At 33.2% G+C, this 26328-nt stretch overlaps 1 protein-coding gene across 3 annotated transcripts in view; it reads right to left on the minus strand.

Annotated features, from left to right (window-relative positions):
* MSH4 (mutS homolog 4) overlaps nucleotides 1–26328 on the minus strand; it is a 120903-nt gene that overhangs the window by 26394 nt on the left and 68181 nt on the right. For 2 of the 3 annotated variants that reach the window (XM_054448694.1, XM_054448712.1), the window contains 7 exons: nucleotides 21292–21366; nucleotides 11906–11970; nucleotides 10586–10755; nucleotides 9772–9908; nucleotides 8747–8850; nucleotides 7530–7654; nucleotides 5132–5332 (listed from right to left, as the gene is read on the minus strand). In XM_054448694.1, coding sequence (XP_054304669.1) covers nucleotides 5132–5332; nucleotides 7530–7654; nucleotides 8747–8850; nucleotides 9772–9908; nucleotides 10586–10755; nucleotides 11906–11970; nucleotides 21292–21366 — 877 coding nt within the window. The remainder of the gene's footprint in view (nucleotides 1–5131; nucleotides 5333–7529; nucleotides 7655–8746; nucleotides 8851–9771; nucleotides 9909–10585; nucleotides 10756–11905; nucleotides 11971–21291; nucleotides 21367–26328) is intronic. The other variant, XM_054448701.1, reaches the window with a different exon arrangement.

The raw sequence follows: 26328 nt of genomic DNA on the forward strand, positions 1-26328 counted from the left end.
TGAGATTTGGGTGGAGACACAGAGTCAAACGGCATAATGGGGCAAGTGGGGAAGACTAAGGTAAAGGATTTATACTGGGTGATCTTGGGCAAGTCTTTGAGCCTGACTTTCCTCATTTTATAGAAATTCAATACATATTTATTGAAGCCGTTCTATGTGTTAGGGTAAATAAACAGAAATGGGCCCTGCCCTCAGAGAGCAGAACTTAGTGAGATTTTAAATACAACTTTCTTATGGAGTTTGTAGGAAAATAAATGTGAAATAAATGTGAAGGTAATACATATATATGTACCAGTGTGAGTATATATATATACTGGGTAGTATATATAAGGTATTATATATATGTTTTTAATATATAATGTATACCATATATTTATATATAATGTATACATTAATATATTATATATTTATATATAATGTATACATTAATATATTATATATTTATATATAATGTATACATTAATATATTATATATTTATATATAATGTATACATTAATATATTATATATTTATATATAATGTATACATAAATATATTATATATTTATATATAATGTATACATTAATATATTATATATTTATATATAATGTATACATTAATATATTATATATTTATATATAATGTATACATTAATATATTATATATTTATATATAATGTATACATTATATATAGTATATATTTATATTAATGTATACATTATATATAGTATATATTTATATATAATGTATACATTAATATATTATATATTTATATATAATGTATACATTAATATATTATATATTTATATCTCATACATTATAATGTATATAACATATAATGTATATAATGTATATATTTATATATTTATACATAATTATATATTTATATATTATACATTACATAATATATACTATACATTATATATAATATATAATAACTTGTATATAATACATTATATATACTATATATAATATATATAATACATTATATATAATACCTTATATATACAAAATACCATATATATATTACCTACACATTATACAACTGCAAAATAAATGTGAAGGTAATATATATATTACATGCACACATATATATATATATATATATACACAAACACACACACATCCAGTGTGAGTATATATATACTGGGTAGAATATATAAGGTATTTTATATATAATATATAACATAAATTATATATTATATACATTACATAAAATAAATACAATATTTATAAAATATATAAAATACCTTATATATACTAAATATCTTATATATACTTATATATTCCCAATACCTTATATATACCTGGTATATATAAGGTATTATATATATAATACCTTATATATAATACCTTAATAATACCTCAATAATATATAATATATATAATACCTTATATTATATATACAATACCTCATATATACCTGGTATATATATACATATGGTATTAGGAATATATTATATATATTACATAAAATATATATATTTATATATAAGGTATTATATACATTACATAAAATAAATATAATATTTATAAAATATATAAAATACCTTATATATACTAAATATCTTATATATAATTATATATATAATACATTATATATACCAGGTACATATAAGGTATTAGGAATATATAATTATATATAAGGTATTTAGTATATATAAGGTATTTTATATATTTTATAAATATATTTATTTTATGTAATGTATATAATACCTTACATTATATATAAATATATATATTTTATGTAATATATAATATATATTACATAAAATAATTATTTATAATATCTTTAGTATATATAGTATATATAATATCATATAAGGTATTATATGTGTATATATATAATATGCATATATAATATCTATATAATATATACATATATAATATATAAGGTGTATATATATTATATATAAGGTAATTATATATATAATACCTTATATATAAGAGCTATATATAAGGTATTAGCAATATATAATTATATATAAGGTATTTAGCATATATAATGTATTTTATACCTGGTATATATAATACATATAATATACATATATAATATAATACATTTTATATATAATACATATACATATAATACATATAATACCTTATATATAAGGTAATTATATATATAACCTTATATATATGACATATATATAAGGTATTAGGAATATATAATTATATATAAGGTATTTAGTATAATACCTTATATATACTACCCAGTATAAACTCACACTGGGGGGGTGTGTGTGTGTGTATATATATATGTATACATGTACAACCTTCACATTTATTTCACATTTATATAATGAAGGTAATATATATGTATATATAAGGTATTATATATAATATACACATATAATACATATATAATATATAATACATACAATATACATATATAATACATATATAATATATAATACATATACATATAATACATATAATACCTTATATATACATATAATATATACATATAATACATATAATATATAATACACATAATACACATATATAATACATATATAATATATATACTACATATACATATAATACATATAATACCTTATATATACATATATATTACCTTCATTATATAAATGTGAAATAAATGTGAAGGTTATACATATATATATATATATGTACCCTGTGTGTGTGTGTGTGTGTGTGTGCGCATGTGTGTATATATATATACACACACTCAGGCTATATACACACTCAGGATATATACACACTCAGGATATATATATATATATATATATATATATATACATATATATATATATATATATATATATATATATATATACATATATATATATATATACACACACTCAGGATACCACCTGAGGTGGGGGGGAGGAGGAAAAGGGTGAAAGTATATGTGAACACCAAAATATTACAGACCTTTATATATATATATACACACACACACACACACACCCCAGTGTGAGTATATATACAGTAGGTAGTATATATACAGTATTATATATATATTTTATATATATAATGTATATAATATATATATTTATATTATATATAGAAGGCATATATATACCCTATATATACACATGTAGCATATATTATTAAGTGGTATATGTTTGTATTTTCTCTGCTCTCTTAACCTCCATCAAAAAGTTTCTCAACCTTTCTTATCTAGATTATTACAGAAGCCTCCTGGCTGGTATTTTTGCTTCTAGTCTAGCTCTCATCTATGCACCAGCTAGAATGATCTATCTAAAAGTTAAATCTGATCCTACCATTCTCTCACTAAATTTCTTCAATAGCTCCCTACAGATTACTGGATAAAGCTCAATCTTCTTAGGTAAATACCTAAAGCCCTCCATGACCTAACTACTGCCCACCTCTCCAGCTTTATACCCTGCTACTCCTCACAGTTACTCTTTGCTCTACAAAGCAAAGGAAGTACAAAGCCTCTCGACTATTTTTTTGTAGTTCCTTGGGCACATCATAGTATTATTATTATTTTTTTTTTGCTTCTGTGTTTTAGAACATGCTCTTACCTCTGCCTGGGAAGTCTCCTTCTTTTTCATACTTTCCCCTTAAATCCATAGCATTTTATTTTTATTACCTCAGTCCTTACAAAAATTATTAGAAGTGGGTGTTACCATAGTTTTCATTTGCAGATAGGAAAACCAAGGCTTAATGAAGTTAAGTAATTTGCCTAAGATTACACAGCTAGTAACTGGACAAGCTAGATCTACCTTCCAAGTCTATGGTCCTAACTTCCATGCCTTTGAAGTCCCACTGGTGTCTTATGGTCAGACTATATGAAATATTATATATGTTTCAGGTGTTTCAGAGGTTTAAGATGGTCAGTGACAAGAGAAGTATAATTATCTTCAAGTATTTGAAGAGCTAATATTGGGAATAAATACTAGATTATTCTGTAGTACACAGAAGAATAAGGATGAACGAGTTGAAATTGCAGAAATCAGGTTTCAGTTCAGTGTAATGAATACTCTAATAATTAGGGCTGTCCAGCAATTAGACAGCCTGTTTTTTTATAGAACAGAGCTCCTCATAGCTAATTCAAATAGAAGTATTATAACTTACATGAATCAGACAGTATTCTTATAAGGCGAGGGAAATTAGCTAAAATGTGCTTTTAATTCCAATAAACCTACAAAATCAATAAAATACTTACTCTTCATTAATTCATTCATCTCTGATTGTCCCAGTACTAAGGGTGAATTTATACTGTATCACCAATATTATTATTGCTTTGTTCTCCTTACAATTCATTACATTAGACCAAGGTTTCTCACCCATGACACTACTAGTATCTTGGGCTCAATAAATCTTTCTTATGTGTGTGTGTATGGTGGGGTGAGGAAAGCAGAGGAGTGCGGAGAGGAAGAGCTGTTCTGTGCATTGTAGGATGTTTAACAGCATTCCTGGACTCTACACTCCCCTCAGTTGTGACAACCAAAAATGTTTCCAGATATTGCCAAATTCTGGGAGTTGGGAGATAAGGGATCAAAACCACCCCTGCTTGAGAACCACTTCATTTTGGCCAAGTATCTCATCTCTGATTCATATAGTTCTCAAGGAAACCCAGTTTTCAGAATTAGGAGTTAAGCTGTGCCTCCATATTAAGAAATAGGTGACAATGTTGGGTCAGTGACAGCCATTTAGATGCATGTATGCACATGTCTGTGTATAATATATCAACTGCTATGGCCAAGTTATTGGTACCCCTCAAGTTAAGGGAAATGTTTCTCTGCTCAATATTATATTTAATAATTTTGGAAAAAACTCACATGGGTTATTAAAGGCAACAGCTTAACCACTCATTTCACTTTTTCTCACAACAAACTCTGTTTTTGAACCAGAAATAATTGCATGATTCAATTTAGTAATAATTGATGCAACTTTAATAGTTATAGTAAGAATGTTTCCAATTCTGTAGTATCCCAAAAAAATTTTAGTGCAATGCAATTGAAATTGGATGGAGCTTAATAAATATCAAACAGTAAAGTTATAGTTTACACAATAGACACACTGTTATACTTTTAGGTAGCAGAATCTGCTCCAAACTGTTCTTGGGTTAATTAGGCACATGGCCCTAAAAAAATTAGGTGCAAAGCATTCTGAAAAGAGTGTCAAACTGGTCATAATACATAAAGCCATAACTTACCAATCTGGGCCATAATCTGAGAAAGAGCAATCTGTTTTAAATATGTGGATTTTCCACTCATGTTTGGTCCAGTTATGATCAAAAAATTACTCCCTTCTGTAATATAGGTATTGTTGGCAATAGGTTTTTCCGCAGATATTTTTTCAAGAATAGGATGCCATCCCTGTTTGATTGCTAAAGTATCAGTAAATTCTGGTCGAACTTAAGAAAAAAAATAGAATGGTTTTTAAAGATTAATATATTTGTGTCTAAAGGTTTTGTAGTGTGTATGTATTGTCTGTATCTTATATTATTCCAAATCCCCATCCAAATTCTTCTAAATTATAATGGACACGCTCTAATCACTATCACAACTTTTATTCACTTCTAGAGAACTCTAGAATGTAGTTCTTTACCACTGTCCTGAGCTCCAAAATAGTTTATAAAATTTTCAGCTTTGTGTAGATTAAAAAGAACCAAGTAGACCAGGCGTGGTGGCTCATGCTGGTAATCCCAGCACTTTGGGAGGCCGAGGAGGGCAGATAGCTTGATTGCTTGAGCTCAGGAGTTCAAGACCAGCCTAGGCAACATGGTCAAACCCTATCTCTACCAAAAAAAAAAAAATTAGCCAGGTGTAATGGCTCATGCCTGTAGTCCCAGCTACTTGTGGGGCTGAGATAGGAGGATCTCTTGAGCCTGGGAGGTGAAGACTGCAGTGAGCTGAGATTGTGCCACTGCACTCCAGCCTGGCTGACAAAGTGAGTCTCTGTCTCAAAAAAATGAAAAAATAAAAATAAAAAAGAACCAAGTACTCATTGATTGAACTTCAAAAATCATAGTTGGTTACTGGTAATACAGAGTTGCACATTTACTTACTCTACCTTAAACACTACTTCCCTCCTTTAATATTATTTCAAATTTGGTATGCTTAGCATTTATTTATGTATGTATTAGAGACAGGGTCTTGGTCTGTCACCCAGGCTGGAATACAGTGGCAAAATCATAGCTTATTGCAACCTCAAACTCCTGGGCTCAAGCCATCCTCCTGCCTGCCTCAGCCTCTCAAGAAGCTGGGAGTACAGGCACCTGCCACCACTTCTCACCAATTTTTTTTTTTTTTTAGAAATGAGGTCTAGCTCTGTTGCCCAGGCTGGTTTCAAACACCTAGCTTATAAGTTGAGATATGATTATAGAATAAAATCAAATATAAAAATAATTCTTTCTAAGCCCATGGAGAAATTTTGTATAAAAGGAAATTTCAGAGAATGAGAATAGAGAAGATCAACACAAATAATTTGTTAATTTATAGAAACGAATAAGGATCAGGTCTCTATGGATACCACCTGAAGTGGGGGGAGGAGGAAGAGGGTGAAAGTATATGTGAAAACCAAAATGTTCCATACCTTTATCTAAAATGCATAAACTTGAAAACATTCATCATAAAAGTTAGGTTAGAAAAAAATTTTAAGTATTTTCAAAAATTCATTATTTATAGATATGGAGTTTCAGAATGATCCTTCTCAAACTAAAATGAAGCAAGACTAAATCTCTTAATAGTTAAAAAAAAAACAACAACTACCATTGGAATATCTGACCCCTAAAGTAGAGTTCTGACGCAAAGGAGATATAAAAGTTTGAAAATTTTTGGCCTATAAAATACCAATAGAAAAAGTTAATATTTCCATAAGAAATATGAAAAAATCTTAAGATACTTCCCATAAAAGTAAATTAACATAACATTTTAGAAATTTTACTGCTGATTTACATTAGAAATTTCAACGTTTTTAATGTAATGAAGTCTACAGTTATTCAACCATAATTATCACATACTAGTCCAGTAAATTTGCATACTGGAGTATGGTTATTACTGGTAAGTTAGATAAGAAATGTCAAAGCACTAACTCAAAGTATTCATTTAACATGAGAAAATTACTTAACATTTATATTCATGGCCTTTGTATAGACTTGGGATATAAAAATAAATTACATAATTCCTAATTTTGGTATGTTCACATCTAAAGAGCTAGTGGATTAAAATGCTCACTCTGGAGATGCATTTCTCTCTATTAATATTTATCACACTGCTTCTAATAAGTACTCAGATTTGAACTTTATAAATTTAGATCACTGTCATTTTTACCAAGGAGACAGCTCTTGCAGTCTTTCTTATTTGGGGAATCTTTAGTTTCTTGCAATTTTTTCTTTTTGGTTTGCCAATTTCTGAGAGAATAATTTTTTACTTCAAAAAAAATTTTAAGGGTAATCTCACTTTCTTTATTTTGTGTCTTAGTCTAGGACCAGAGGCAAGAGACTCTATTTCAAGTTAAAAATTTTAAATGTCATAACTATTATATCAAATTGTTTGAATCGAATACAAATTTAACTATGCAATATGTTTATTCCAAAGAAAGCAACTTACCATAGTCAGAAAGAGTGCAGGCATGAGCAAATGACAGTAGCATATCCAGCATTGACACAGTGTCAGATAGTTTATATAAGCAATGAATATGTTCATAAATCTCACTAAGCAGTTTGCACACTATCCTGAAAACACGTTTGGTAAGACATGTAATAATGTTTTTTCAAAAGGGACATACATTGTAATCATAAAATAATATTAAATTCATTGCCTGAAGTAAAATAATATTCACATCTGAGTTATACACTATAGATAAAGCCTATTGTTCAACTGTCTCATTTTAGAGATGAGGAAATTGAAGTTTTTGCTGAAGATCACAGCTACTTAGTGGCAAAGAATCTATCTTCTGGTGTATTAACATAACATTTTTGAAATAACTGCTTTTATATGATATTAATAAAATAAGTTTTTATTATTAAAAATATTTGATATAGGCCAAATCAAGCCCTCATTATACTTGGAAAGCTCCCATTTGCTAATCACTTTGTGAATTTGCAAATGTTAAGTTCAACACAATAACTATATGCATTTTCTTTCTCATCCATTTTTTCTTTCTCTCTTGTTCTTGTTCTCTCACTCACACACGTGCATGCAGACACAATATCTGAATACTATAATTATTTAAGTTTTTATAAGGCAGAGTTATACTGTGATATAGTGCAAAAAGTTTTTATCTTGCAAAGATAAATATGTACCCAAAATTTACTATATATTAAAATGTTTGTGGTACATGCCTTGAAATTGTCTTGAAAGCCCAACCTTTCTCTTTATTACTTCAGCCTAATAAGTGTTCTAAATCTTCTACTTCTTCTTTCTGGCTGTATTGCTACTATTTCATGACCAGCAAAAGAACTGACACTATTGTGATATTGCTATTGAATTATTAATATCAAGGTATAAGAAGCTGAGGACTTACAGACCATAGGAAAATAATAAACTGAATGAAGCCCAGGTAAGCCCCTGATGTGCCAAGTTCTACATCATGGTAGAATGCACATTACAGAAATATCAATTATAACAGTATTTGTTTGCAGTTAGATCTTCCCCGAAGCTTCTGTGAGGCTCAGTGATTCTAATCACAAAGACAGACTTTCTTTGCTAACATGCAAAATTCTACAATTGTCTGTAATTAGATAAAAATTAAACTAATACAATTGTAACAGTTTCTCAAATTAAACCAATTTAATTCAATATTCAAATACTTCAAATGCTCTTACATATAAGTCATGTGATAGATTTCTCTCAAAGATTCTTGGCATCTTTCATTCATTTTAATTAAATCTGCTGATGTAAAGCTGTAAGAATTTTTCACTTTAGAAATCTGCTGGGAGATTAAAAAACAAATGTCAAGATAAATGCACACTACTATGAAATATAAGATTTTAAACAACAGAAATATGGGTATTTAGGTTAATCATTTTAATCTTTGAGATATGGTATCACAAAGAAAGTTCTAAATAATATTTGTGAAACATAAGAGGAAGATCACTTCAAAGGATAAAGCCAAATTTTTTTAACCCATACATTCATTTTTAAAAAGCAGGATATTTTGACCTAGTTCATCTGGGATGACTACTCTGATAGGTCTTAAAATGTTAAAAACACTACGTCTTATTACCAAGTAACATGCATGATGGACATCAGTGATCCTCACTCCATCTCTGACCCGTCGCAGCCCTTGTCCTATATCCGAACCTCAACTCAATCTCTAATCTTACTCAAGCTCTAAAAGCCTGAAAGCTAAATGGTTTGTTCTTATCAAAAAGTACCCCCCAAGCAGATAGAACAAAGATTAGAGTGGGTTAGACTTTCCCAAACTGGTATATTGTAAAGGAGCTATATAGGAAAAATTATTCCTGTGGTACAAAGGTTTGAAAATGTTAGATTTTTTTAAAGTTAAGTAGATTTATTTACTTCAGGACTTTTCAAACCTTTAACAGGCAAATGGTGTGGTATTTTCCTAATTTCTTTTATCATAAACAGCTTTTGGATGTTCTTTCTTCATTTTCCTTTTTTTCTTACACCAAGCTCCCAGAACTGTGGAAAACACTGAGTTTGGTATTTCTGCAAAAGCTTCTAAATCACTCTCAGATTAGTATATTAGTCAGGTGGGTGGGTAGGAATAGGAGAAGATATAGACCATTCAGAAATTTGGCTTGCAAAACTCAAGAAGTCCCAAAAATATGTAGATGTAATTCTATAAAATCAGAAGCACTAATTTCCTAACCACTCTAAAATGAACCTTAATAAATTCTGAAGGAAGTTGATCACTAGGTAGAGCTATACAATCTGTAGTCATCTGGATGAAAAATCCTCGAGCAGAGCTAAAACTTGTCCTTAAAGGAAGACTATATTTTTCTCCAAGTTGTGATATCATTCCTGGTGACCAGAAACAAGAAAAACAAAAACAAAACAAAATGAATAAATTTTAATGAGAAAAATCACTCTGCTTTAAAGAGTCACATGGTTTTTAAATTCTTATTTTATACATAAATAGGAGGTCTTGTTGCTCTTTCAAACTCTAATAATTTTTTTTTTTTTGAGACAGATCTCACTCTGTCACCCAGGCTGAGCACAGTGGCACAATCATAACTTACTGCAGTCTCGACCTCCTGGGCTCAAGTGATCCAAGTGATCCTCCTCCCTCAGCCTCCGGAGTAGCTGGGACTACAGGCATACATCACCATGCCTGGAAAATTTTCTCAGTTTTTGTAGAGACAACATCTTGTCTCTACAAAAGACTAGCTATGTTGCCAAGGCTAGCCTCAAACTCCTGGACTCAAGCTATCAGCCCTCCTTGGCCTCCCAAAGTGCTGGGATTACAGGCATGAGCTACTGCACTTGGCAATGGAAGGTTTCCAAAAGGAGTTTAGTATGAAGGCTGCCACATATGCTGTTTCCTTAAATGGCACTACATGCTAACCTTATGTTTTGGTAACAAAAAATAAATTTAAAATATGTATGGCTAGTCATCAGCAGCAAAAAAGGACAGCATGTCCTGAAAAGGCTGTTTCATCCCTACAAAACAGAAAAACATTATCAAATAAATAAATTACCTGCTATGTCATCTACAATCTCTGTGTATGTTCTTCTTGCTATGTCAAGAAATTCATTTATGTTAGACCTCACTGCATAGCACTTCTGAGTCCTCATGTTTAGGCATCCTTTCATGTATCTTGCATCATCATTAATTACTGTTTTAATCTTTTCAAGTATGATTCCAAACCTAATATTAAGGCCAAAAGAAGAATATTATAGGCAATAAGTCAAAGAGTTATTTTAATTTATAATTTGAATCACAATTGATGATAGCAAATTTTTGTTGAAAGTTATTTTGAAATAACTAATTAAGCAACAAATATTTAAATTTACTTAAGTTAGAGCTGTGACTATTTCATATTTAAACTGTTTCATCAGTCAGGACTAGTCTAAAACAGCATCAGGACCCCAAAAACAATTCTACATCTGCTAATAGAGCTCACAAATTACATATACTGATGTGCCTGTGGGTACAAAATGTATCTCTAAAGAACTATTAAAAAAATTCTGGCTTCATGCTCATTTACTCAATAAACATTAATGTACACCATGTATCAAGCACTGTGTTAGGTGAAGAGATTCAGAGAAGAATAACATATGATCCCTGCCTTCAGTAGAGGCAAGAGACACTAAACACATATATAGACAGCGTAACAGGAACCTCACAATTATCAGTGGTAAAGTTCAGTGATTTTGCAAACCAGAAATCTGGTAACACATATTTTCCTCAACTTTTCCTTCATTCCATTCTATATTTTATTTGTAATTAGGCCAGTTTTATTATTAACTTCAATGTGTGGCCTCACACAGGGGATAAATCCTCAATTAATAGAATAATAGTTCTTAAGTATCACAAGTCTTTTCAGTTCAGAACCAAGGTCTGGATTGAACCAGTAGTTCTTCAGTCCACAACTACTGCTAATAATTTAATATTGTTAAAATTAAACAGCATTTAGATTGTATTCAATATTTACATCTACTATTTTTTGTTACATTAGACTCTTCATGATTTAACAAAATAAGGAAATATATTTTTATTATTTGAAAGTCTTTCCATGGAGAATGGCTTTAAAAAGAAATATTAAAATTGTGCTTGGATTTCAAGTTTTCATGCTATTCTAATTGTCCTTTAACACAAATAATCAATGTGTTGTTACCCTATTTATTCTACTTATAATGTGAAATGTAAAATTAGAATTTTGATGAATAGGTTAAAGATTCTTTTAACCAAAACTCAGGTAATTGTTCCATAGAATACAATTAGAGTCTTTAAAATCAGTTATGATCAGGAAGAAGAGAATAATCTTATTTTTTATTAACGGTTGAGTGACAAAGACCTCTTGTCTTCCAAGGAACCACAGTAAGCTCTTAATAAAGGTGTGTTACAGTTCTTCATAGCAATCTATTAAAGAATAAAATAAAAAAGTTAAGGATAATCAATTACAAGATCATTCAAACATATCATTTTACATTTGTTTAATACTTTATAGTTTACCAAGTGCTTTCTTCATTTCCTCATTTATATACTCATAAAATATATTTTTAGCTATTCAGCTGAGGATAGACTGTATCTTTCCCTTTTTCCAAATAAAGAGTACATGGCTAATTAGTGCCATCCACCGCTTATTATAAATTTTATTTTTCTTGCCTCTCTACTAATTGTTAATACCCGACTACTTATACATATAGGTACTTAAACAACTACTGTTGTACATTTAGAGTACTCTACATATAATTCCAAAATTTAGGTTAGATATACATTAGACCAAAAAAGTGCTTTGTATATTCATAAATAGAGCAATTTCTCAATTCTTATATAGTAAAAATAGTAATTTTATTTTGCTTAATGAAAACTATGAGGGGGTCACTAACTAAATAAACAGAAAAGAAGGAGAGAAAGCATATTTAGCCTGACCATTACCTCCTTTTTTAGTTTGATATGAAGCAATGGTAATAATTTTTTTTGCTTATGAACAGAAAATAATATGCACAGACAGATAAAAACTAAAAAATTCACCAAAACTGAAAGAAAAAAATTAAATCTACTATCGTCCAAAGATAAACATTCTAAATATTATAGTATATTTCCTGTCAGTATCTAAAATAAATAATTTTATATCATTGTATGCTCCTTCCCCAACCCTAACTTAATCCAGGTTGAGTATTTCTTACCCAAAATGCTTGGGATCAGAAGTTTCAGATTCTGGATTTTTTTCAGATTTTGGAATATTTGCATATGTACATAATGAGATCTCCTGGAGATTAAACCTGAGTCTAAACATGAAATTCATTTATGTTTCATGTACACCTTATACACATAGCCTGAGGTAATTTTATACAACACTTTAAATAATTTTGCACATAAAAGTCTATGTACATGGAACCACTAGAAAGCAAAGGTGTCACTATTTCAGCCACTTATGTGGACAATTTGTGATTGGCATGACTATCATTCCCAACTCTGAATTTATATGCTACCAATAAGCAATCATTTTTTAACACTTATTTACCCATAAGTACTTAACAGTAAAAAAAAAAAAAAGACATACCATTAATATAGTGAAAAAATGTGTTCAGGGTAACAGCACAGTAGCACCCGCAGAGTACCTGCATCAGCTCTTAAACGACAGCAACAACTAATAATTTTCAGTATCCACCTATAATGCTATATTTTGATTAAGAGGTTACTGTAAGCTGTATTTTATTTTTCTAAGTGAGATGAAACATCAGAGACAGTTAAGGGACCAGGAAGTGGGTATTCTAAGGATACATGTTTCCTCTAGAGTCATCTGCTTCATTAATAATGGTTTTTGTCGTAGAAATTTCTCTTTGATTTTATAACTGACATGATTTCTTGTTCTGTTATGAATGTGTGCTGCTCCATTCTTATACGGTAAAAACAGGAATTTTATTTTGCTTAAACAAAAACTGTAGATCTTCAGTAAGCCCATCACACATTTTTACCACATCTATAGGCGTTTTTTCTGCAGTGTTACAACATCATCTTCGTCATCATTACTGTCATGATCACCTTGAATCAGAACCATTTTGTCTATTTCATCATCCGTTGATTAATGAACAGCTGGGACCTCATTATTGATGTTAAAAATGTCAATTGGCCTGGCGCCGTGGCTCACACCTGTAATCCCACCATTTTGAGGGGCCAAGGCGGACAAATTGCTTGAGCTCAGGAGTTTGATACCGGTGTGGCCAACATGGTGAAACCCCGTCTCTATCAAAAATACAAACAATTAGCTGGGCATGGTGGTGCATGCCTGTGGTCCCAGCTACTCAGGAGGCTGAGGTGGGAGGATGGCTTGAGCCTGGGAGGCAAACGTTGTAGTGAGCTGAGATACTCCAGCCTGGGTGACAGAGTGAGACCCCATCTCAAATAATAAATAAATAAATACAAACTTTAACACCCAGTTCTTCCAGCTTACTGACAGACTCTGAAAGTATACATTTTGCATATTTTAGGAGGTCAGACATAATTTTTTCTCACTTGACATATGGAATCCTACAAAGTCACCACCTTGTTTTACCATCATCATTGAACAGCATCACAGGCCAGAGGTTGTGCCAGGCATGCACAACCATGTCTTTAATAACTATGTTCCAAGCACTGGCAACAGCATATATGGCATTCTTCATACTAAACTCCTTTCGAAAACCTTCCACTGTCAGGTGCGATGACTCACACCTGTAATCCCAGTGACTCAGGAGGATGAGGCAGGTGGATTGCTTGAGCCCAGGAGTTCAAGCCCTGCCTGGGCAACATAGCGAGACCCCTGTCTATACAATTTTAAAAAATTAGCTGGGCATAGTGACATATGCCTGTACTCCCAGCTACTCAGGAAAGGTGGGAGGATTACTTGAGCCTAGAAGTTCAAGGGTGCAGTGTGCCATGATTGTGCCACTGTACTCCAGCCTGGGCACAAAGCAAGACTGCAACTCTAAAAAAACTTCCACATCTATGCCTCTGTTCACTGCTGCTAGCACGCTGTTCAAGAAAGTGTTTTTAAATTTACAAGAATAAAGCAACTTCATTAAAAAGTAAGCAAAGGACATGAACAGACACTTTTCTAAAGACATACATGTGGACAATAAACATATGAAAAAAAAGCTCAATATCACTGATCATCACAGAAATGTGAATCAAAGCCACAATGAGATACCATCTCACACCAGTCAGAATGGCTATTATTAAAAAGTCAAAAAACAACAGACGCTGGTGAGCTTGTAGAGAAAGAAGAACATTTATACACTGTTGGTGTATGAATGTAAATTAGCTCAACCATTGTGGAAAGCAGTGTGGCAATTCCTTAAAGAGCTGAAAACAGAGATACCATTCGACCCGACAATCCCATTACTGGGTATATATGCAGAGGAACATAAATCATTTTACCACAAAGATAAATGCACATGAATGTTCACTGCAGCACTGTTCACAATATAGCAAAGACATGGAATCAACCAAATACCCGTGAGTGACAGATTGGATAAAGAAAATGTGGTTTATATACATCATGGAATACTATGCAGTTATATATATATAAAAAAACAAGATCATGTCTTTTGCAGGGACATGCATGGAGCTGGAGGCCATTATCCTTAGCAAATTAACACAGGAACGGAAAATCAAATACCCCATATTTTCACTTAAAAGTGGGAGTTAAATGATGAGAACTCATGGACACAAAGATAGGAACAACAGATACTGGCGTTTGCTTGAGGGTGGAGGTTGGGATGAGGAAGAGGAGCAGAAAAAATAACTATTGGGTACTAGGCTTAGTACCTCGGTGGTGAAATAATCTGTACAACAAACCTCCAAGATACAAGTTTACCCACATAACAAACATGCACATGTACCCCCAAAACTAAAATAAAAATTAAAAATTTTTAAAAAAGTGTTTTTGTATTCACTCTTCATTGATCTAAGGATACTCTCGTCTCAGTCACATGGCTGAATTAATGAAGTCACATTTAGGTGAAAATATATGGCATAAACATTATTTTTGATGAAAATTGCAGCTGGAGGATTAACAGAAGAGTTGTCAAGGAATAACAAAATATTTCAATCATCATCCAATCCAGATTCTCTGCAGTGAGCATGAGCTGCTGGTGTAAAATGTTTGTGAGACCAATTGGAAAAAAATGTCCCCGGTGATTCAGGCCTCTTTGTTAGCATAATAATAAACTGGTAGGAAATTCACTCCTTGAAAACAGCAAAGACACAAGGTTTTACCTATCACAGCACGTTTACACTTACGTGTGTCTGCTGCACTAGCACAGCCCAGCATAGTTGTTTTCTGTCCTTGGCATCCTTAATTCCCACAGGGGCTGCTTCATCAGCTGTAGTCAGTGTCTTTCTGAGGCAATAATGCCAAAACAATGATGTTTAATCAGCATTATCGATTTGTTCTGGCAACAGATTTTCATCAGCAATGACCTTGGCAAACTCATCAATGAATTCCTCCAGTGCTTCATGATCAGCAGATGCTCAATCACTATAAATCTTTAAAAATTTAATGTCATTTTCTTCTTAAATTTCTGCAACCAGCCTGTTGAATATTGACAGTTCCCTTCAATTTTCATTTCACTGTGATAACATCTTCACTTGTTTCATGGTCAGTATACCATTAAGTGGCATGTGTTCACTGCAAGGCAGATGGATCCATTCTTTCTTTCTTTTTTGAAAATGTTATGCAGTGTTTTTCTATTTTTCATCAGCTTCTGTTTATCACTTTCAGCATAGAACTGCAACAGTTTATCCGTTTGTTTCTTTAGGTCATATCTGGCAGTCTTTCTAACAGCACACGCTTCTTTAAGACCTTTCACAGTTACACCATTATCCAGTTTCTCCAATAGCTTGACTTTCTGTGTTACATATAAACGTGATTCCTCTTTTTCTTATCACTGTTACTGCAGGCCTTTCTGACATTTTCTTTGTTTTGTTTTTTGTTTTTGTTATCTTAACCACTAGACAAAGCAGGCAATAAGCAAAAAACAGTAATGCACATCAGTCTTGGCCCTATGTGGGGCATCATGGAAACTTGCCATTGGCACATCTGACCTGTAGCTGTGTCATTGTGTTACCCTTTGTGGGAATGTTTGCACAGAAGAATCTGGGAGTGCACAGGAAAGGTATATTACAGATGAAGAGAGCTGGGAGGGTCTTTTTTCCCTTTAGGATGCTGAATAAACTGTGTTGAGTACCTGCATTTTGACTGCAACCCATTACATAAGGTCAAGATGTAAAATTTTCCACTTGTGACATCACATTGGTACACAAAAAGTTTCAGAATCTGGAGCATCTAAAATTTTTAACTTTTGGGTTAGGGATGCTCAACTGATACTATATCATACATATAAAAAGCTTTTCAAGGCAAAAATGTTTAATAATTCATAATATTCCAGTCTATGGAAAGCAAATAGTCTCTTCCTGTAATTACTGCAGTTCTACTCTACTTATAATTTCTCACTGATATAAATAAAATAATACTGTAATGACCATTGTTGGACATAAATATTGGCCAACATTTCTGAAAAGTTCTTTCAGACAAATCTCTAGAAGTAGTGTTACAAGATCAAAAGATATATGTTGCAAACATTTCCAGCACAATTCCCTGTAAAGTATGTGAAATCTGTATTTTTACCAGCTGTTTAGTAAGTTGCCTGTCTCATAGATCTCTAATTAGAAATGAGTTACATCCTTTAAGATAAATGAAAATGTCTGCTTCTTTGACAGATAAAAAACTATGGTTTTAATTGGTATTGCTTCGATTAATAATGAGGTTAACATTTTTGGTACCATTTATTAATCACCTTGATTTCCTTCTTTGGGTCATTTTCCATATTTCCATTGGCATTTCAATACTTTCCTATGAAATTACATGAGTTTTATGATGACAGAAATTAGTATTTTGTCTGTCTGATATGGTTAGGGTTTGTCTCCCCACCCAAATCTCATCATAAATTATAATCCTTAGAATTCCCATAATCCCCACTTTTCCAGGGAGAGACCAGGTGGAGGTAATTGAATAATGTGGGCAGTTTCCCTCACGCTGTTCTCATGATGGTGAGTGAGTTCTCATCAGATCTGATCGCTTTATAAGTGTGTGGTAGTTCCTCCTGCATTCCTTCTCTTTCCTGCTGCCTTGTAACAAAGGTGCCTTGTTTCCCCTTCTCCTTCTGCCATGATTGTACATTTCCTGAGGCCTACCCAGCCATACTGAACTGTGAGTCAATTAAATATGTTTCCTTTATGAATTTCCCAGGCTTGGGTAGTTCTTTATAGCAGTATGAAAACAGACTAATAAACTGTCATTTGTTATAAATTTTTCCTATCTTTGCCTTTTACTTTGCTTTTGACATACCAAAGTTTAAAATTTGTGTTTCATGAAATCTCTCAATATTTTTCTGGTGATTTATTCCATTTATTTCATTACAAGAAAGGTGAAAACATTTTTGAAGTCTTTTGCCACATTACTTTAATTATATATATTTGTATTAGTCCATTCTCATGCTGCTAAGAAAGACATACCCGAGACTGGGTAATTTATAAAGGAAAAAGGTTTAATTGACTCACAATTCCACACAGCTGGGGAGGCCTCACAATCATGGCAGAAGGTGAATGAGGAGCAAAGTCATGTTTTACATGGCAGCAGGCAAGAAGAACATGTGCAGGGGAACTCCCCTTTAAACAACCATCAGATCTTGTGAGACTTATTCACTACCAGGAGAACATGGGGGAAACTGCTCTATGATTCAATTATCTTCACCTGGCCCTGCCCTTGACATGTGGGGATTATTACAACTCAAGGTGAGATTTGGGTGGGGACACAGCCAAACCATATAATACTGCCCCTAGCCCCTGCCACATCTCATGTCTTCACATTTCAAAACCAATCATTTCTTCCAAAAAGTCTCCCAAAGTCTTAACTCATTTCAGCATTAACTCAAAAGTCCACAGTCCAAATCTCATCTGAGACAAGGCAAGTCCCTTCTGCCTATGAGCCTGTAAAACTGAAAAGCAAGTTAGTTACTTCCTGGATGCAACTGGGGTACAGGCATTGGGTAAATACACCCATTCCAAATGGGAGAAAATGGCCAAAATGAAGGGGCTACAGGCCCCATGCAAGTCCAAAATCCAGCGGGACAGTCAAACCTTAAAGCTCCAAAATGATCTCCTTCGACTCCATGTCTCACATACAGGTCACACTGATGCAAGAAGTGAGCTCCCATAGCCTTGAGCAGCTCCACCCTTGTGCCTTTGCAAGGTATAGCCCCCTGAACCCTGCAGCTGCTTTTAAGGCTGGTGTTGAGTGTCTGTGGCTTTTCCAGGTGCATGGTGCAAACTGTCGGTGGATCTACCATTCTGGAGTCTGGAGGACAGTGGCCCTCTTCTCACAGATCCACTAGGCAATGCCCAAGTGGGGACTCTGTGTGGGGGCTTTTGCCCATTTTCCTTCTGCACTGTCCTAACAGAGGCTCTCCATGAGGGTCCCGTCCCTGAAGCAAACTTCTGCCTGGACATCCAGGCATTTCCATACATCCTCTGAAATCTAGGTGGAGGCTCCCAAACTATTCTTGACTTCTGTGCACCTGCAGGCTCAACACCACATGGAGGCTGCCAAGGCTTGAGGCTTGCACCCTCTAAAGCCATGGCCCGAGCTGTGTGTTGGCCACTTTTAGCCATAGCTGGAGCAACTGCGACACAGAGCACCAAGTCCCTAGGCTGCACAGAGCAAGGCGGGGGGGGGGGCAGAAAACCATTTTTTCCTCCTAGGCCTCTGGGCCTGTAATGGAAGGGGCTGCCATAAAGGTCTCTGACATGACCTGGAGACATTTTCCCTATTGTCTTGGTGATTATTAACTTTTGCCTCCTTGTTACTTATGCGAATTTCTTCAGCTGGTTTGAATTTCTCCCCAGAAAATGGGATTTTCTTTTCTATTGTATCCTCAGGCTGCAAATTTTCCAAGCTTTTATACTCTGCTTCCTCTTGAATGCTTCACTGCTTAGGAATTTCTTCTCCCTGGATACCCTCTCTCTCAAGTTCAAAGTTCCACAGATCTCCAGGGCAGGGGAAAATGCTGCCAGTCTCTTTGCACAGCAAGAGTGACCTTTATTCCAGTTCCCAAAAATTCCTCATCTCCATCTGAGACCACCTCAGCCTGGACCTTACTGTCCCTATAACTATCAGCATTTTGGTCAAAGCCATTCAACAAGTCTCTAGGAAGTTTCAGACTTTCCTACAACTTCCTGCCTTCTGAGCCCTCGAAACTGTTCCAGCCTCTGCCTGTTACCCAGTTACAAAGTTACTTCCATATTTTCAGGTACCTTTACAGCAGCGCCCCACTCTACTGGTAAAATTTACTGTATCAGTCTGTTCTCAGCTGCTAATAAAGACATACCCAAGACTGGGAAATTTATAAAGGAAAAAGGTTTAATTGACTCACAGTTCCACATGGCTGGGGAGGCCTCACAATCATGGCAGAAGGTAAATGAGGAGCAAAGTTACATCTTAGATGCCAGTAGGCAAGAAGAACATGTGCAGGGGAACTCTGCTTTATAAAACCATCAGACCTTGTGAGACTTATTCACTACCAAAAGAACAATATGGGAGAAACCACCCCCATGATTCAATTATCTCCACCAGTCCCCGCCCTTGAAATGTGGGGATTCTTACAATTTAAAGTGAGATTTGGGTGGAGACACAGCCAAACTATGTTAATATTTATTAGAATAATCTCTATAACAAAGTTATTCCATATTTTTCATTATTTCTTTTTCAAAAGCAGTTCCCTTTATCACTTTAATAAAAACAAGTTTTACACAGTGTAGTATTTAAAAGTTAATGAGAATATAATCATCTTGTAACCATCACAGTAATAATTACTTCAGGTAAGAGCCATCAATTAATTCTACAATCAATGGGTAGAAGTTTGATGAGGATCGGGTTATTTACACATTCTCAAAATAACTCTCCATAGATTAATAACTTATTAATTACAAAAGAAAATCTGAATTTATGGTGAAGAAATTGATCCGTTAATATCACCAAGAATGAGGAAATGGCATTATGTGCCTCTTGATGTGATGTAATAAAAAGGATACATCATAGAGTATTAATGCCAAATATGCATAGATGAATTTAATCAGGAGAAAGCAATCACATAAATTGAGGAAATTCTATTTAAAAAATTGACCCTTATGCTTCAAAATGTCAGTGTCATGAACAAAGGCTGAGAAACTTCTCCACTTCAGAGGAGTTTTAAAAAACATGACATTAAATATAAGATATGATCCTGGATTAGACTCTATATCAGGAAAAAAAATACTATAAAGAACATTATTAGAACAATTTTAAAAATTTGAGTATGGGATACATATTATAAAATAGTATAGCATCAGTATTAATTATTCTGAATTTGATAATAATATTATGATTATATAAGAGAACATCTTTTTGTTGGGAGACTTTAGTCTCCTAAGTACTTAGTACTTTAGTACTTAGGTGCTGCAATTTATTCTTAAATGTTTCAGTAAGCGTAATAAGGCTAATAATGTGTATGTGTATGTAAAGTATGTACAAAGAAAAAAAATATGGGGAATTCGCCATGTTATTCTTGCAATGCTCCCTGAGTTTGAAATTTTTTCTGAACAAAAAGTTAAAAAATAATGCTGGACATGTTTTGTATGATACACACACATATAAATTACCTTTAAAGGATCCACAAGTTCCAAGGTATGTTTTAAGTATATTAAATTTGTTATCTTTGATTCAGCAGCATTGACCTGTTAAGATAAAAACCCAAATTTGGATGGACATCATAAATATTTAATAGAACAATGGGTTTTCCTCTTGAACATTCTTACTCTTTACATATGCCATATATTTTTATATATCAGCCTAGCCACAATGCAAGCCTAAAGAATGATACAAAATTATTGACCCACCATAATTAACCTAGTGCACTTGTTTCCCAAAAGTTTGGAAATGAGAAGAGTTCATCTCATTGTATCCAATTTTCATTTTTATTTCAATCTCTTGGGTTCAATTTAAACTGAATAGCAAAAGGAGATGCAGTCCAATCCTGAGCAGCACCAAGAGACTAAGATTAGCTGAAAAAGGCACAAAGAGTATTTGTAGATAGATGATATTTTAAAAAGCTGAATCCAAACCTCCCAGATAGTTATAGAACAACATGGATTTCCCTCATTGGTTCCTGTTTGTTCAAGTAAAACTTTTCATAATTCCACTAGGAATTATAGTTTGCCAAAATAAAGCAACATCAACATTCCAAATTTTACTAATAAATTTTATATAAATTAAATTGCACTCTAGAATTGGGCAGTGTTACCAAACCTGGAGGAACGAGGAATGATCCTGTGCCTGGACTAATTTACCAATACTGACAGATGAAGTAGAGTTTTAGGATACTACAATTATGACATAATGTACTTGATATGAAGATGTTTCTGTTTTTTTAATAGAGATGCGGTTTCACCATGTTGGCTAGGCTGGTCTCGAACTCCTGACCTCAGATGATCCAGCCATCTCAGCCTCCCAAAGTTCTGGGATTACAGGCATGAGCCACCATGCCTAGCCAGATGTTTCTTTTTGAGGTACCTTGGTCTATAGCCCCACTGCACACCTCGACTGTTCTGTGACCATACGCATCAATTTAGAAAAAATGCCATAATAAATGTTGTTAGCCCCAAATGGGTTATGTCATGTTCTCTTACAATGGATCTCTGAAACTAACTGGAATATTAAAAATAAATAAAATTCACTAAACAGAAAGCAACTATCATCACTATCACTAAAGGAGAATAATTCATGCTAGGTGCAATGGCTCATGTCGGTAATCCCAACATTTTGGGAGTCTGAGGTAGGAGGATCACTTGAGCTCAAGAGTTTGCGACCAGCCTGGGCAACATGGCAAAACTCTGCCTCTACAAAAAAAAAGTTAAGAAATTAGCTGGGTGTGGTGGCACATGTCTGTTGTCCAGCTACATAGAGGCTCAGGTGGGAGGATCACTTGAGCCCAGGAGGTTGAGCCTGCAGTAAGCAGTGATCACACCACTGCACTCCAGCCTGGGTGACAAAGTGAAACCCTGTCTCAATAAAGGGTGGGGGGATAATTCCAAAAATAGCTAACACACCACTGAAGAAGAAGATGGAAAGACTAACTAATGAATGAATGTCAACTTCTAATAAAATTACAGTAATTAAGAAATGATGGTATTGACATAAAAACAGAGAGTCCAATGGAACAGAACAAAGAGTCTAGAAATAGACTCTAAACATATATATGGGAACTCGATTTATGACAAAGGTTGACTGCAGAACAGTGGGGAAAGGAGAGTCTTTTCCATAAACAGTACCAGTAGAATTATGAATCCATATGGGAAAAAAAGAAACATGGCCCTTCCCTCAACCTACACACAAAAATTAATTCCAGATGGATTGTAGATATAAGTATAAAAGGTAAAACAATAAAATATCTGGAATTAATAAAGAAGAATATCTTCATGGCCTTGTGTGTTCTAATTAACTTTTACAGATTTTGTAATTGATGATTTGGCATCCATTAAATCACATGGTGAAACTAATAGCTAAAGTTGTTTACATCTCCCTTGCAGTCTAGCTTTTGCGGGCATGTGAAAGTCATATTACGAACCCTCCAATCACAAACTTCAACATCTGTGTTTTACTTCCTGCCCAATAGGCAACTTCCCTACCTAGCAACTTCCTGGCATTTTTGCCCATGTTTTTCCTTGCTCCTTCTGCCTCTCAACCAACCCTAGTACTTCCCCAGGTGGTCCTGCCTGACATGCCCTTTCCTCTTGGGAACTATAAGTAATAAACAATAGCATTAGTGTCTCCATGTTATCATTCAATCACCTTCATAAATTAAAATTCCATGGGTACAATCAAGATATTAGAGTAGGTAAAGACTTCTTACGCAGGACATAGCAAATACTAACTATAAAGGGAAAAAAAACTGATAAACTAGATCCATTTAAATTATGAATTTCTATTTATCAAAAGATATTACTAACTCAGGATAGGTTCTCCAAAAGCCAACTCTGAGAAACTAGAATTTGAGAGCAAATAATTTATTTTAAAAAGTAATTCCAGCAAAAACAGGCAAGGGAGTGGGGAAGTAAGACAGAGAAGGAAAGGATACCTGTACAGGAGACATTAATGATCAAGTTACCAATTTGTCTCCATCTCTCAGATGGAGACATCTGAGAGATGGCATAAAGTAAGTTTCAGAAGCTATCTCCAGAGGTAAGGAAAATGGGGTATTTATTCATCAACTCCTATTCAGTGTTGGTTAAGAGCTGCTGCCAGGGCATCAATTTCCTAATACCCTCCAGCCTCTCTTATGGCCAGAGAAATTCTTCAGAAGGCAGAGTCTCAGCTGCTTCAAGCAAGAAGTCTTCCTGCACAAAAGTGAATACCAAGGCAATGTGGGTAGCATACCAACAGCATCTATCCCACAATACTCAGTGCAAATTAAACTACAAAATGGGAAGAAATGTTTGCAACACACATAACCAAAAAAGGGCTTATATCTAATATGTGAAAAGAAGGTATACAAATCACAAAAGCAGATAAACCAAATAGAAAAATGAGTAAGAATCTCAAGTAAGACTTTCACAAAAGAAGACATTCAAATGGTCAATATACATATGAAAGGATGTTCAACCTCATTAATATGAAAACGCAAATTAAAACCACTGTTTATCAAAATGCTATAGCTAAAATTTTTAAACCAGTAATATCAGGTTTGGGGAAGAAAAATTGGAGTTCTCATACGCTGATGGGAGGATAAATCGATAAATCATTTTGAAAAACATTTTGGCATTATCTACCAAAGTTGAATATATGCATACCCCATGACCCAGAAATTCCACTCCTAACTATATACCAAATAAAAACATATGTACAATTACATTAAGATATGGGTACAAGATTGTTTAGCACTATTATTTCTGTTGCAAAAACTGTCAGCAACTCAAAAGTTCAGCAATAATGAAATGGATAAATAATGGCATATTAATATACAGTGGAATATCATATAGCAGTGAAAATAAATGAGCTAAAGCTACATGAAACAACATGGTTAAATCTCACAAATAAAATGTTGACTCAAAGAAGTCAGGCACAAAAAATATGCATTGAATAATCCCTTTATATATAAAGTTTTTAATAGATCAAGTCAAACTAAATTACAAAGAAAAGGAAATGATTACTGAAAGTGGTTTCTTTTGGGAGACAGGTAGAAAATAATGAATGGGAAGGAGAAGAAGGGGAATTTTTGAAGTATTGGTGATAACTACTTCTTTACATGAGTGGTTGTTATGTGAATGTTCACTTTGTGATAAATCAATGTAGCACTACATTTTTATTTTGTACAGTTTTCTGTATTGTATATTATTTCTCATTACTTTAAGAAAAGGCTAAAAATAATAATAAACAGGAAGGTAGAAAGAAAAGAGTACTCTTATGGAAGGCAAAAGAAGAAAATGGGAAATGAGTGTGTTCATCTGAGTCAAATTTTGCTGCTAGGTCAAGCATGATGAGCACTGCCATTAACCACTGGATATAGCAATATGGAAATCATTGGTGGCTTTGAGAAAAGGAGCATAATTAGATACACAAATTACAGATAATCCTCCCAGTGGAGTGGTGAGGTGAAGATTTGTTTGGAATGGGTTTGGAGAGAAAAGAAGCATAATTAGATACATCAGTTACAGATAATCCTTCCAAAAAATATTGCTTTACAGAGAAACAGAAGAAAAGTAGAGGAGGAAGTAAAAACAAGCAAAAAAAGCCATTTTATATTTTTTTAATGAAACGATAATAGCATGTTTGTATTTCTCTTTGACCTAAGCATCTTGTGCCTTCTGTCAGCATCTATGAAACTACACCAGGCTAACTAGTTAGTTTGCAGGTAGGGTAGAATCTCAGATCCCTTGCAGTTCTAGATAATACTATGCTGTAATTGCTTATTTTATTTTTACCCAAATATAACATTGGAGTATAAATTCCTCTGGATCAGAGCTGTACTTCTTATTATATTTTAGCACTTATCACAATACTTACTAAAATGAATCACAGAATAAATCAAAGAAGGAATCATATACTTCAGATACTCTATATGGCAGTCTGAAAGCATTTGCAAAAAAAGTTATTCAAAATGATGCAAAAAACTCATGATAAAAATTAGAAAAATATCTTTAATATAAATTTTTCAAATGTTGGGGAAAGTATTTTAAGCATTTGTAGTGGAAAACACAAATATTCTTAATGCAATACTTTAAGTGCTATGGTTATAGATACTGTATAGAAAATTGTGTTAAGATAAGAAATTTAAGCTTTATTTTTAGTGAACATTTATGATCAGAAACATGCATTTTCTAGAAATCAATATTCTTAAAAAGAAAGAATAAGAACTCATCTTAGGCAAACAATTTCTTACTGAAAATTTTCTGAGAGCATTTAGTTCATTCACAAGTTTCAGCAAATCATTCAGTTTAACCAGCACAAGCCTGAACTTAGTAAATACTGTATTCAATTAAGAGATTTGTGCTTATATTAAATGAGAAAAGAGCCTTTCAAAACAAATTTTCAGATGGTTAAAAAAATGATAACTGAGAAACATTATAAGAAATCATGAAAGCCATGAATCATGCATAAAGTTAAATATATTGCTTAAGTTTCCCTAAAGGTTACTAAATCTG

This window comes from Pongo pygmaeus, chromosome 1, assembly GCF_028885625.2.
Source record: "Pongo pygmaeus isolate AG05252 chromosome 1, NHGRI_mPonPyg2-v2.0_pri, whole genome shotgun sequence".
Classification (NCBI taxonomy): domain Eukaryota; kingdom Metazoa; phylum Chordata; class Mammalia; order Primates; family Hominidae; genus Pongo; species Pongo pygmaeus.